This window comes from Montipora capricornis, chromosome 12 (genome assembly GCF_036669925.1).
Source record: "Montipora capricornis isolate CH-2021 chromosome 12, ASM3666992v2, whole genome shotgun sequence".
Classification (NCBI taxonomy): domain Eukaryota; kingdom Metazoa; phylum Cnidaria; class Anthozoa; order Scleractinia; family Acroporidae; genus Montipora; species Montipora capricornis.
In genome coordinates, this window is record NC_090894.1 from 4,207,960 (window position 1) to 4,222,959 (window position 15,000).

The 15,000-nt window shown below is 37.2% G+C and overlaps 2 protein-coding genes across 6 annotated transcripts in view; one reads left to right on the forward strand and one right to left on the reverse strand.

The window, feature by feature from the left end:
• Positions 1 to 12,449, forward strand: part of LOC138026949 (abscission/NoCut checkpoint regulator-like) — a 15,150-nt gene extending 2,701 nt beyond the window's left edge. The window contains exons 2-11 of one of the 5 annotated variants that reach the window (XM_068874427.1): positions 498 to 609; positions 1,768 to 1,864; positions 1,953 to 2,094; positions 4,742 to 4,833; positions 6,650 to 6,818; positions 8,719 to 8,798; positions 9,888 to 9,936; positions 10,800 to 10,870; positions 11,432 to 11,595; positions 12,289 to 12,449. In XM_068874427.1, coding sequence (XP_068730528.1) covers positions 1,808 to 1,864; positions 1,953 to 2,094; positions 4,742 to 4,833; positions 6,650 to 6,818; positions 8,719 to 8,798; positions 9,888 to 9,936; positions 10,800 to 10,870; positions 11,432 to 11,595; positions 12,289 to 12,361 — 897 coding nt within the window. In that variant the 5' untranslated portion in view covers positions 498 to 609; positions 1,768 to 1,807 and the 3' untranslated portion in view covers positions 12,362 to 12,449. Of the gene's footprint in view, positions 1 to 439; positions 610 to 1,767; positions 1,865 to 1,949; positions 2,095 to 4,741; positions 4,834 to 6,649; positions 6,819 to 8,718; positions 8,799 to 9,887; positions 9,937 to 10,799; positions 10,871 to 11,431; positions 11,596 to 12,288 lie in introns of all 5 variants that reach the window. The other 4 variants (XM_068874426.1, XM_068874423.1, XM_068874424.1 and 1 more) reach the window with 4 other exon arrangements.
• A 795-nt stretch (positions 12,450 to 13,244) lies between these two features.
• Positions 13,245 to 15,000, reverse strand: part of LOC138026951 (large ribosomal subunit protein mL40-like) — a 2,356-nt gene continuing 600 nt past the window's right edge. The window contains exon 1 of the mRNA XM_068874428.1: positions 13,245 to 15,000. This exon is cut by the window's right edge and continues 600 nt beyond it. The gene's annotated coding sequence lies outside the window, so the exon portion shown is untranslated.

Consider the following 15,000-nt stretch of genomic DNA (forward strand, 5'->3'; position numbering starts at 1 on the left):
GGCCTTTAGAGAATTAACACATCACCTCTGAACAACAATAAAAGAATCGCACTTGAACTTGCGTGGAACCACACAAGGCCGCCCATTTTCAACACTTTCACATTGACATTTTGACATGCGAAAGGTTATTTGCAAAGTGGGCAGAATGAAGATTTTAAAGAGATGCTTACAGGCTCCCCTGCCTCGTCTCAAGCCAAGGCCCCTCTCGCTTTTCCCGACTTTCTGGGAGCCTGGAACAAGCTAACACATAATGGGTCAAGATATCTAAAAGTGTTTATTTTACCGCATTGTTTTCAATGATAATGAGATGCAAGATGACAGGGCACTACATGTACAGTAGGTGACTGTGTGTAAGCGCAGTAGAAGGGAAGAGGTGTCTACTCAGAAAGATGCTCCAATCACCCACCCTCAACCTAACCTTTCTCTACTCTTTTCTCAGCATGGCTGTAAAAAGTGTGGAAGACTATTTTGCTCAGGCTGCATGTCACATTCTTTAGTTTTGCCAGGACGTGGGCCAAAGAAGGTGAAAGTTTGTGATCAGTGCTTCAGGAACGCTGCAAGGTGATTTCAGTTTGCAAAAAAAAAAAGTCTGCAGTACATTTTTGCTCTGTAAGTTCAATCACAACTATGTTTGGTGAATTAAATATTATTGCATCAGGAAATGTTACTGTTGCCTGGCCAAGTAAAATTTTGCTGAGATTTCAGGAAACTGCCTGACATTGTCCCAGTTTCAGGGCTTGAAATTAACGAATAGGTTTAGTCGCAATTTTGCAACAAGATACGAAAATTTAGTCGCAATTTCGCAAATTTTAGTTGCAAAATCATCACTATGCATTGTATTGTCAGTGGTCTAGAAAAAGAAAATATGAGCCCGCAATACTTGTACACTTTTGTGAAAGAAATCATGGTGACTGAAAATGGCAAATGATTCGAAGGAATGGAGTTGTGCACGTAACATCACATGCTAAATTACGCCACAATTACGCTATTGCGGCAGAAACGTGCGAATGATGATAACAGCATAAAAGCCAGCCATTATGTCCTTATTTGATTGGATAAACGAAATGATGAGTGACAAGCTATGACAAACCAAATTCTCTAAATTCTAAGTCTTTGCATCATGTTGAAAACAATTTCTTTTATCGAAAAACTGCCATTCCATCTATATTTGCTCTGTTCTAAACCGGTCAAACCAGGACACTGCAGCGTATTACCGTCTCATATTTTGCGCGTTCTCTTAACCAAATATGGTAAAATGGCATAAGAGTGGAATAATAAACAGCTGTATATTCACCTTAAGCTAAAAATAATGCTAACCTTAAACCTTTATCTTATAATATTGTTGAAAATAGGTATCAAAGGCTTAGACTTAAAGGGACACTTTTTGTTGCATTTAAAAATTGGCCTGGCAACTAATTAGGTCTATTTCTAGACATAAGTGTGAAAATCAGACCTTACACAACAAGCAACTCCTTTTCTGGCACAAGAAAAGCAAGTGCAAATTAAAGAAGGGGCCAAATACGGGCTATAGTGTGAAAGGCAGTGTATGTACATTGTACGTCTAGACTGCTCGCAGTCCCTTCTCGGTCACACAAGCAAGCTGAAGGGAGAATGGGGAGAGAGCACTTTTGACTGACGTAGAAGGGACTGCAGTCTATTGTATGTCACACTCAGCGCAGGCATAGTAAAGAAATGGTTACTGCTTCTTGATGCACATCTATTTATATGTTTGTGAACGTAACTTTAATAAACAAATTTAACTTTCAGAAAACAAGAAAAACAATCCCAAAATGCTGACATAGACAACATGAATGACTTAAATAGGGATGCTGCTTCCCTCAGATCTGAATTCAATAATCCGCAGGTGACTAACACAATATTAGTTGATACTCCAAGGTAATGCAATGAAGGTACAAGAAATTCAATCTTTTTTTTTCTGGAATCTCAAGCAGAGATACATTCCTCAAAGTGGATCAGTTAGAGCAAATATACCCTCCTCTGTATCAGAAGATGAAAGTGTATCTACTGATCCTGATGATGCAATAAGAAGGAGGCTTGCAGAGCTGAGGTCAGATGATGCTTGTTCTTCGATAGGTGTGTCATAAACTTCTATTTTTCATAATTCAAAGTTCTTTATAAAATATAGTTAACAATTTCACCCTTTGATCAGTAAAATCATATGGCATTAAACAGAGTAAAATATATGTGTTAAGTGTTCTTAGGAGGGAAAAGGTTGAAGAAGTTATGGTTTTTGACTGGAACGAGATGTTTTTAAAGGGGACAATTTTTGAATGGCCATGGGTTATATTGAAAGTGATTTCTGATCTATGTTAGGCAGTATTCTAAAAGCCCAATGTTTGTAGCCTCAATAATAATAATTGATGTACATGTACATTGTAATGTGAATCTGTTACTTAAGAGATCAAATTCCTTTCTAGCCATCAAGAGTAACAGTACCAGTACTGTATCTCTGAGCTGTTAAAGGGGCTAGGTCATGCAATTTTAGGCAATTTCAGCACTGATCGAATGGTCATAGAAATAACTAAAATATTAAAATAACTGTTCAAAACTATAGAAGAACTCTAACAAAACACAGGGAAGCCAAGAAGGGACATGGATGAACAAAACTGGAGAGGATTGAAATGGATTGAATTTGGGTAAATTTGAAAAACGTCGGCCCACCTTTTTTCAAATTTATATCAGTGTATATCACAATGTCATTTACAAAGCTGGAAAATCATTCTCAGTTGTTATGTGGCCGTGGTTTTGCAAATGAAAGACTCTTGCTCTGCCAATTTGACGTTTAGAGCTCGTAATTAACAAAATTAAACAAAATTACCTAAAATAGCGTGACCTAGCCCCTTTAAGAAGGTTACAAGGACCAAAATATTTTCTCCAAAGATACTTGTGAAAATCTCCAGAAGAATTTTCCAAATCCTTACAAAGATGAAACTACATGAAGCTGATTTCCCTGCTAGCAGAGATCTCTTTTCTTTTTGCATTCGCTGGGCTGACGAGAATGGGAAAAGTGACCTCTGCCATTGGTCGAAACTCACTGTGTTGAGCATGCACTGTGGTTACTAAGCGACCTAATCCCCACAAGATACTTCATGTTATTACTGTAAAGGAATTCGTTGGACACAGTAGGCTCAAGTCACAGCCGGCAAACATATCGTGGGGCATGCGGTTTGAAGAGTGGTTGGATCAAGGTGAGTTTTGACCCATGGCAGAGGTTTCTTTTCCTGTACTCATCAGCCCAGCGGACGCAAAAGAAAACTAAGAGACCTAATAATTTATTGTTAGCTCAGAAGAAGCTGATATAAATTAAAGGTACCAGTATTTCTAAATGAACCACTACAAGAGAGATTTGCAATCTGATGCTCCAAGTGTTAGCTCTTTGTCAGAGAAAACTCTTGAAATGCCAGTTCACAAATATTCTTTGCGGTGGTTAATTATTCACCTTTATCAAGTCATTTGATGAAACCCAATTTTCTTGTTTCCCTCCCTACAAACACAGTACCACAGTTTCTTTAGAACCTAACCTAGATCATTGACCCATTGGCTCCTCAGGTCCTCCTAGGATGCTCCAGTTGACAAGTAAAATCGTCTGGCATTAGACAGAGTAAAATCTGTCAAGTCTCACTCCCAGGTGTCAATGGGTTAATTGAGGTGACATACTGTATCAGTAGTTTTTTACTGGTTAACCCATTGATTCCTCAGCAGGGCCTCCTAGGATGCCCACAGTTGACAGTTAAAATTGTCTGGTGTTGGACAGAGTACACTCTGTCAAGAACCTCTCACTGCCAGGTGCCAGTGAGTTAAGGGTCCTTGAGCAAATAGGTTGAAAGATGTTCATCTTAAAGTGCCCCTAACCCTTCAAGTTGTTTTTTTGGGACTAGATTTTCATATCTTTAAAGAAGTAATTTTCTGGCCTTCTGATAGGGTGCGATGAAAAAATGCAAATTGAACTTCGACTATTCGCGAAATTGAAGGTAACGAAGGCTTTTTAGCTGTTTTCCAAGGTAAATCATCTTTAAAATGGTGTATTTATGCAGAAACTCCAAAGAAACTTGTTGATTTAGGTATGTTTTATTTTATGAATTTTGTGCGTTCTTTTGTGAATTATGTGATTTTTCGTGAATTGTGCGATCGGATGCGATTTGAGGTCGATTGTGCGAAATCGCACCATCGCGTAATATCAGAAGGCCTGATTTTTTGACATTTTTTTAAAAATATTGAATCCTGACTTTTTTTACGAGCACTAAAAGTGAAGGAAGTTGGGACTACTTTTTCACCTATCGTTCGCATTAGTGCCCCACTCGGCCAAATGTGTCTATTTATTGAGCGTGACGTAAGAAAAGGACATCGTGCAAGCTTGAGTTGCTGGAATGTCCTTTTCTTACGTCACAGCTAAAAAAGTGTCAAATATCTGACGGTTCTCATTGGCTCGTTCCTAATGAGCCCATGAGACAATAATTTGTCCAGCGGGGCTTATAGCGCGCAAAAATTAAAAATTTCAGTAACTTCAAGCGCTCGTAAGAAAATCAGAATTCAATGTTTTTTTAAAAAATTTGCGAAAATGAGTTGTTGAAAGATATAAAAATCTACCAAAAACAAGGGTTAGGGGCACTTTAAGTGGTCGTCATTAGGAGGTCTCTAAGGATCTTCCATCGAGGATTTGTCATTCCTGCTTTCCTCAGATGATGGCATGAGTTTTCACAGTTTGTCAAATTTTTTTTAGATACTCCGTCAGCAAAACCAACTGATGAAGAATTGGGAAACAGGTTTGAAAACCTTACAGGAAGGAAGGCAACATCAATGCAAAATCCAGATGTAATTATCTGTTATTTAACTTAATTTCTTTCTCTTTTTTCACATTTTCAAACCAGTTCATATAACTTGAATTTATTTGCTTCAGTTTTGGAACAATTCAATACCACAATAATCAAGTTGGTTCAAAACTATTGAAAAAAAAATATGTTTAAAACACAACATTCTGACATATTTACTGTGTACATATCAGAAGGTTGACAGCTTGCTTCAATTAAGAATTGCTAGACTAAGTTTTTCACTGATGGTGATAATGTTTTACGTCTGCCATCCAATTCTTTATAATTAATTTTTTATATGGTTTTGTGGTTCAATCTTTTTTCTTGGTTTAAATTTTCAAACCAGTTCAATTTTGATTTTTCTAAATGTCTAATATTCATTATCATAATCTGAAACCTGGTGCCTGACCTGCTAAACGCCCTTACTCGCAGTCGGAGCCTGAATTGCTAAGGGCGCGGCTCGACAAGGTCGGACCGAAGGAGCTGTGCTGCTGGCTAGGCTCTCGGCTCCTTAACACAACCCATGTATGACCTCGGAGCACAGCATCACAGCCAGATGGAATAGGCTGGGAGTCGATTTTGCTGCGGGAGGAAACTGGAGTGCCCGGAGAAAAACCCTCGGAGTCAGGTTGAGATCGACTGAAACTCAGCCCACATACGATCTCGGGGCTGTGAGTTGAACTGGGGTCGCAGAGGTGGGGGGCATGGTTGATAACCACTAAGCCATCCTGACTCCCCAGAAACAACGAAAACTCAAACTTACCCTGAGTGCCAGAGGAATTTTTTTCTAAGGTCCGAGACAATGCTACTTGAGACAAAGGTATTTTAAAGGACCAAGTACTTTAAAAAATGGTTGTTACCATCATTTCACATAGCGTTGTCTTGGATTAGGAAAAAATTCCTCTGTCGCCCAGGGGTAAATCAAACTTGAAGTTTAATTAATTAAACTGAACCATAAAGTTCATATTATAGTGTATGACAGCACACCACTTTGACGGTCACAAGTAATCATTCATTGCCTAAAGTGGGATTTAAAGAATGTATCTTAGAAGAAAGTTTTAATAGCTCAGGCAGAAGCATAGTAAAGTAAGAAGTTACAAAGTCAAGGGTAAAAAATGATTTTTACCAGGTATGGCAGAGCACAACTTAGCAAAAGTGAAAATTCAGAATCAGAAATTTGGCTTAACCCTTTTTCACTTGAATTGAGCCTCACTGAAGAGTAAAATAATAATTATTTTATTGTTATTGTCTGGTATCAAACAGAGTAAAAATTATTAATAGATGTCTCACTTTAAAAGGGAATTGGTTAAAGAAGGTCAATAGTATTGACACCTCAGAGAATCCCCAGCCGGACTGATCTCTAATAACCTGCGAGTAGATTTTCCAGTTTTTCATGGTATATACGAGTTGTGCAAGCCGCAAGTCCTGCATGAGTCTTCTGGCTGGCAGCTTCACTTAAATTACTTTTGCATTTATGAAAGGCTGGAGAGCCTGTTCACAGGCTATGAACTATTCAGCAAGGGGCAGTTTGAAGTTTATTTTGTGGGCATTTTATCAAGTGAATGTAAAAGTGCAAAATTTTTTAATAGCAGAGGAGCACTAATGACCTTATGAATTTTTTTCCTTCTTGTTTGGTGCTAGTATGTGTACAGTATTGTACAAAAAAAATGAAAGGTAATTTCATTGAATTGACAATGTGCCATGTTTTAAAGGCTGCAAACTTTTGGGTGAATTTTCCATGATATGATTAAAGTTTGAAACGTGGGAAATTTTGCATGGCATGTCATTGAAGCAAGCGAAACTTCTCGCACTGTTTCCAGGTTAACGCTTTTCTAGTACCAAAGAAATCTGAGGTGGAGCAGGTGGATGAATTAATGAAACAGATGGAGGCAGAAAACAAACTTGATGAGAATAGTGCAACTAGTGGAAGTAGAATCACAGATAAAGAAATTGAGCAGAGACTCAACCGATTGAAAGACTTGGATCCCAGTAAGTGGATCGAATGCTTCCAACACTGATCTTTTGCTAGAAATAAACAGGACTTTCATTAACTTTGAGCAAGGGTTGGCACTGTACTCAAGCTGTAGCTCATTCATGTGATGGGTTCAAGACAACCTACAATCTTGGACAAGACTCGTTGGGAAAATGTGACACACCTCTATGAAGTTATCTGTGTTAAAAAATTAACTTCTTCATACTTTCCCCCATCCCCTCAGGTAAAACCAATAGAAAGTGCTAAATGCTTGCACAGTATTTTTCACCATATTATTAACATTGGTATAGGGAGTGGGGAGGGGAAGGCCAACAGACTTAATTTGTGATTACGTGACTGTCCAATGATGTTCGCACCAGGATTTTTTCCCAAGAGCCTTGTCCAGGATTGTAGGCTTGCAAGGATGAGTTGCTTAGGCCACAAATTAACTATAAACTCAGACAAAAAAGTAACAAATTTAAAGTGAGATTACATGCTATCAGCCAGAGTACTGGTACCTTCCATTAAAATAAATCCCTAGAATGTTGGCTGGAGTTAAACTACTATAATAATTGAGCTGTAGTAATATGGCCCTGTCCCCTGGTGTTGGAGGTTGAGATTTTAAACCCAAGACAGACTAACACTGTTACTTGCTGATCTTTGTTAAACAAATCTGCAAATGATTATACTTTTTGGTCTTTAGGAGTAGGATGATATCACAGTCTCACATCACAAATATTGTAAACCAGCACACCCTCTCATGGTGTCCCTCTCCACCCAGGTGTATGAATGGGTACCGGCGAAGTTAATGCTGGGGATAACCCTGCGATGGACTTACATCCCATCCAGGGGGGAGTAGAAATACTCCTAGTCGCTTAATGCTACAGAAAGCAGAGATAAGCGCTGGCCTTCTAGGCTCGTAGCAGACTTTACCTTTTACCTTACACCCTTTGTAAACGGTTTGGCAGAGAGTCATGGTGTTGAGGGTAAAACCGGGCATAGCTGTTGTGGTGACTCTGCCCACAAGGCAAAGCTAATTGAAACAAAGCCCTGTGAACTGCTCTTTCCACAACCTGTTTAATTGATTAATTGATAATCATAAATGATAAATTAGATCTACCTGGCATCCTTGGAAATATATGTACAAAACACAGGTAACAAGTCACAGGTCATTGTTTTACCAATACAGAAAGTATCCTAAACATTCATAAAAGCTAAGAACTACCTGGAATCATTGGAAATATACATTTGTATGTACAAAACACAGGTAACAGGTCACGGGTCATTGTTTTACCAATAATCAATACAGAAAGTATCCTAAACATTCATAAAAGCTAAGCTTAGGCGTAAAAACTTTTTTTTAGGCCTAATTAGGCCTAATTATGCCTAAGGTTAGCTTTTATGAATGTTTAGGATATTTTCTGTATTGGTAAAACAATGACCTGTGACGTGTGTTTTGTACCTGCCGTGTACACAGTTGTCGGTTATACTTAGAACTGTCCATGTGTTTTGGAAATTGACTGAGGTGTCTCTAAGCTTCAGAAAGTTATAAGATGCGGAAGAACATCACAGAACTTGTGAGAATCATATAATAAGAATGATGATGATGATGATGTTGATGAAAGGCATAAAGATCATAATGAGTCTGACCACTAAATTCCTACAGTTTATATTGAAGACCTCCAGTGTTGGTCAAGCAAGATTAGAACTCAAGACCTCCTGCAGGGAAAGCTTACTCAAAGCTCATTGAGCAAACTGGTCTGCTGTTCATTAATCAAGCTGTGCATATTCATAAACACTGTTCAAGCTTAGAATATATTTTTTCATAGTCACAAATTTTTAAATAAAAAAATGGTTGATGTAAAATTTTTATTATTGAATGGTTTATTCTTGTTGACATTTTAATTATTTGAAAAGGTTTAACGAATCAGCCAAAGGCAAGTGAGTTTGACAGTGATGAAGATGATGAAGCAGCAAGTAAACGATACCTACAACAGGTAGAAATGGACAGTAGATATACTGTAGTAACAGTGAAAAATCAACTCTTTTACATTCTATTTCTTTGAAGTGGGAAATAATTTATTATGGGATGCTCAGGGAGCAAACATGGACATGTTGATTTAATTGAGAGTTTGGTTTTATAATTTGGAAACCAGTTTGATATTATTTCAAATCTGAGAGGAAGAAAATATTAAAAATGATGTGGCTGGAAAAAATTTTAGACCAAACCCAAATTTGTCCCCACAACAATTGTACTAGGTACATGTATTTGCCCTGCGGGTATCCCATAAATAAACTGCATCTATCAAAACCACTCAAATCCAAGATGGTGGCTATATCCTTAAAAGGGTCTATACATTTCCATAAATGATGAATTTGTAATTTTTATTCTTAAAATATTTTGTCGCCTTATTGTTCTCAAGAAAAAATGTTGCCATGACCTTGTTGCCAGCTGAATTTTGTAGGTTTTAAATTTTTCAGTTGTACTATCAGTGATTAACTGCAGGTGATCCATTGGAAAAACCAATTACTTATCTCCACTAAATGTGACTTGTGAAATGAATGTGTTGTATGGCATTTTAATTAATGACAAACATTTATAGTCTTTGGCTTCAGTTATGGGAAATTATTTCCCAGTTCATCTGTAACAAACATTTGTTATGCCTGTTATATGTTATGTGCAGTTCATGCTTTATGCTTGAAGTCAGAATAATATTGTAATGTTCTGAAAAAGGATGGGGTAAATTTAAACTCTACTGTCATGGTTCAAGTCCTAGATTGATCATAGGGTATTCCCTGCATCTCCACCTCAAATAACAATCCCACGGCTGTCAATGTCGCTAACTGACTAATTAGACTCTTCCCTTCTCCCCCCCCCCCCCCCCCCCACACACACACACACACACCCCCTCTTTGGGCCTCCCACTTCCCCTCCCATCCCATTGCAATTTTTAAATCTGCTACATTCATCTTATTTAGTCTCAGTGCAAAAGCCTTTCAAGGGAAATGGTCCTTGAACTCATTAAGTAGAGTAGGTATTGAAAATTTGTCACAGACAAGAACTCGAACTTATTTTTCTTTTAAAGATCCTTGGCGAAGTCGCTCTGGAATTAAAGACTGATGGCCTTGACATAGGTGTGTATTTAAGTTAATCAGTGCTGACCACAAGAACCTTTTTTGTACTTTTCTTTATTTTATTACGTCTTCGCAAGTAAAATGAGCACAACTGACTGACTGCAATGTGAATGAGAGGTCTTTTCAGGCACTTTCAGTGACAAACTGTAGGTGATCTATCAGAAAATCTACGTATCTCCACCAATGTGACCTGTGAAATGAATTTGTTGTATGGCAGTTTCATAAAAATATTATTTAGTCTAACACTTCTAAATTATAGAGTTGTTATTGTGGGATTTACCGGGATATACATGTGATGCCATATATTGTGTATCTGTGGACTGTCACCCCTTCAAGTCTTTCACAAATTATTATTATAATTTAATTGAAAATCATGCGATGGAATGTCACAAGTCGTAACCAAAATTTCTGAAAAACAGGATAATAGAAGCACAGAAAAAATATTTTTTTGGTCTGTAGTCTGTTTTCATCCTATTCTCATGCCCTTTTGCAAACAAATATGGCAACACATCTTTGCAGAAGTACCACACATACATCTTAATTATTCCAAAATGGCCACCATTTAGATATTCTTTAAATTTGTTTTTTTTTTAATTAGACCTTGATGCCTCATTCAAGGCAAAATATTCTTTTGAATTTTCAGCTCAAGAAAGAGGCATCAATGGCTAATTTGAATAAAAACAAAAGAATATTTAAATGACGGCCAATTTGGAATAAGGTCTATAAGGCACCACTAACCACTGGAAATTTGACCAGGATTAGATGAAACAAGAACACAATTTTAAAAAGCTACTTGTTGCAAAACAATGTTAGGGATGCAGCCGAATAATATGAATGATTTCTGGTTGTTACTTTGAAATAAGGTGAAAGTCGAAAAAGGATGGACGGCAGTAAGACCAAGCCTAACAAATCTCCAACTCCAGGAAGGTCAAAGGTAGGCATAAAATTTACCAAATCTTTATCATCAGTTGAGAGTTCTTTGCAATAACACTACTGACAGTGGTTATTTGCAACTGGTTAATTTTAAGACAATCATCTAAAAACTAGCACAAGTCTTGCCAAAATTAAATGAAAGTTTTTACTTCCTTTCAGTTTCTTTTTTTGTTTATAAGTATATTATTTTCAGCTAAGTTACATGTATGTCATGCTGATGATAACTTATATTATAATTTTTATAAACTTTGCTTTCAAGAAATTTGAAATCTTTATGGGTAATTGGCCTTGGTATAATTCTGTTGGTAAAATATACCTAAATAGCAATGGTAGGTTATTGTAACCTTTTTTCGTTTTGGTGAAATCATTCTTCAGTTATTATGCATATTCATAGAGGCTGTGAGAACAATCTTCAGTTTTTTTATATTTGAAGTTTCAAGGTGGAATTATTCAGCCTAGCAAATGTTGCATGCTTGTTTGACATTGTTGTTGTTGCATGGATTAATTAACTGATTTGGCTTTGTTTATTAAATCCATTTTATGAACTTTTTCCTTTTACCAGCCAACAGTGAATAAGTCTGCTGGTACTTCAGACAAGCTCAGCAGCAAAGACTACGAGGCAGTTAGTGATGATGACGAATTACCATGGTGTTGTATTTGTAATGGAAATGCTGTATTAAGATGTCATGGTTGTGATGATGACTTATATTGTCGGAGATGTTACAGGTAAAAGGTGTATTTTGCTGAAGTCCTGCGCAATGTGTCTGCCTTGGCGTGCATTTTGCTTTTGTATCACCAAAAAATGTTATGATTCTGCCTCTCCTTCACCTGAGAACATGTTAAAAGTCAAGATTTTGTAAGAAATGCATTAGTTTGGACATTGGTCGATAAGTTAGTCTAAACAGGCTTTATAATGCCAATCCTACACGTAAGTAGTGGATGTTTAAAAACATCCAGGTACATGTACTTTTGCTGTTTGACCTCCAAAATGCAATGTCTTCTTGTCCCTGCTGGAGTTTCTGTGGTTATGAAAGGCATTTTCAAATTTGTTTACTATATTTACAGTATTTAATTGTTCAAAGCACATAAATATTAATCTACTGGTTTTAAAACGAACTCCTTTTATCCATTCTGTAGTGTTCAAATTTTGTAACCAAGCTATAATAATAAATTGATTCAAGTTTATGAAGCTGTTTCATTCTTTACATGAGTATTTCAGGTCTCTTTTTCAATAATCTCTCTCGTTTGGTCACTGAGACAGACCTACTATTAACCCAAATAACCCAGCTTATTAACATGCTTTGGAAGCTTTGTTGTTTTTGCTACACAACAAAGTGACGGCTTTCAACCACAATAAATGGCCCTAGCTAGTCATCATTAATAATTATTTGAAGTCTCTCGATTTTTTTTTAATTTCAGGGTAGGTCACAATAGGGAAGATTATGAAGATCATGACATATCAGAATACAGGCCACCAAGGAAGAAACATTAGTTTTTCTAAGATGTCAAGAAAACTTACTAGGATTACTTTGACATCAATAAAAACCATATGTGCCTTACTCCTATTAAGGTGCACTCAACATCAAAGGTTTTTCATTACTAAATTATTATTTTTACCTCTTTCAAATGCCTCTTTTCCTTCAGATTTCAGCTGAATTTAGCTGGTAGTGGATATTTATTGAGCTGATCATTTTACCTAATCACATGGTGACCTGAAATACTTTCGGGCTAATGTAAAAAACTACGTGAAATGCATGGAATTTTGCACTCATTCCCCCACACTGCCCCACACACACACAAATTAAATATCCTGCCTATGCCCTTGCACTTTGGTGAATTAAGTTACGGTATTCATTATTGTGAAGAACATGTGAGGTTGGAAACACTTTACTCGTACCGTAATAAAATTAACAAGGTTGCTCTTGAGCATGGTCTTTTTGTCAGAAGTAATTTGAGAAAGAACTCTACAAAGTTAAAAGAGCAAGAAGAAATAAGCAATGTTCCAACAATTATTTGGATGAGAAATTGACGAGATTGTTAACCAGAGATTGTAACTTAAAACAAGTTTGTTTAACCCTTTGACGTCCAAACCCGCCTAAACCGGCCAGACTTAGTATTTTACGCTGTCTAACGCCAGACAATTTTACTCGTCAATGGGGAACCCCCGGGAGTCAATGGGTTAAAATAGTCATTTTGAAATGCTTCTTACATTCAGTTTTCAAGAAATAAAAATACATGCAACAAAACCTGTGATGGTTTTTAAATTAAGTCTACAGATCATCAGTCTATGTCGTCTAAAACGAAAATGCAAATCAGTGTCTCAGTCTGCCTGTAGTTGCCCATTCTTTTATGGACAAGTCAGATTACAGCACAGCAATGATTCCAAGTGAATGTTTATTGATTGTTACATCACAGTGACCACGTTGGTGTACCTAAATAATCCTTGGGAACTTAATTCCATCATAATAATTCCTCTTTGCATATAGTGTTTTCAATTCATGTAATGTCACGGCAGCCATGTTTTATTTCCTAAACCATGGAAATGCGGCCATGACGGTGTTCCTACAAAATCCAGAAATTGAGCTCTATTATCACGCAAATGTTTTCTTGTGTTTCTGTGGAAAAACAAGGTTACTGTTCATGTGAGTGAAAACACTAGAATAAACCACACAGAGACTGAATAGCACTTCCTGTGCATTCTGATTGGCTAGCTCTGAAAGCAAGTACTATTCACCTCTGAGCAAACAGAGCTCGCAAAAAACAAAATGTCTTCCTGTTTCACTTTGGTTACTGGGGAGCAAATTTTATTGACAAACGAGGCGGCTGTTGCAAAAAAAGACAAAGCTGCCACAGGCTGTGAAGAAGGCCATGGCCCTGTGTTAAGCAAACCCCGAACCACATCATTAGGTCTTAAATCAAAACTTTCTAATTTGCATTCATTATTCTTCAAACCAGCGTTATGGTAGCACTAAACACCATGTCTCGTTGTTAAACTTGATTTCAGTGTGAACCTAAACCTATTCACCCCTAACCGACCCCCATTGGTGGTCGCATGTGACGTCATGGTGGCCATGTTAGATGCCAACATAACCTGTCTCCGCTGGGAGCAAGACTTTACCATAATGAAAATTCAAAAAGAAATTGTATTGCCAACCAACATGGCTCCCTTGTCGTGTGGGTGAAAGCCAAGAATTGACTGCTGTTAGACACAACAGATCTCGCAATAGACAGTAAAATCTATAAATGAAGCCTTAGTCTCAGGAGGGCACCAAGAAGGTTACAAGAACATCACTTTGCTAGTTCTGCACAAGAAGTCTGGCTCTTCTGTGCTATCGCTTAAACTTGACTTACCAGTGTTTGCCAATAAATATAAATAGTTTACTTCATAGAAAGTGCGGCGTACGGGGTTTTATGCACGAGTTGTTTGTGTCAAAAACCCGAACGAGCGAGGAACGAGCGAGTGAGGGTTTTTGACACAAACAACGAGTGAATAAAACCCCGTACAAAGCACTTTCTATGTCGTAAACTCTTTATTACACATAACATGAGAATTTTCATTAAAATAGTTTTCTGAACGCGAATTAGAAACAAAAACTCACTAACAATAGAACCAAATGCAAATTTAATTTAATTCAATAACAAAGTACGATTTGCACGATTTGCACGATTTGCACGAGATGCACGAGTGATTGGCATGGAAACGCCTTTACGCTATCGCTGATTGGTTATACTTTCACATGTGAAATAGCTGTACGCCATTCTGATTGGCTGTATAGGTCTTTTTCACATGTGAAAATAAAGCGTATAGATTTGTACAAATGAGCTTTATGGAATAAAATTCTCATGTTATGTGTAATAAAAAAAAGTACTGCACCTCTTGCAGTTGGCAAGAGGTCCTTATTCTCGGTACTTGTTGACTTTTGTCAGTATGGTGAAAGTACAGGCAAAGACTTAGATTGATGAAGCCAACAAAATTCTAACCCTTTGGACAAGTTTCTCAAACGTTCCAAAATCCCCATCTATCGGATTTTTGTTTTCAGATGGAGCTCACCAAAGCTTATTTTACAATTTCTTCTATCCTTTCATTTGTGGTGGGTGCAAACGAAAAATGGAATCATGAAAGATTCCATG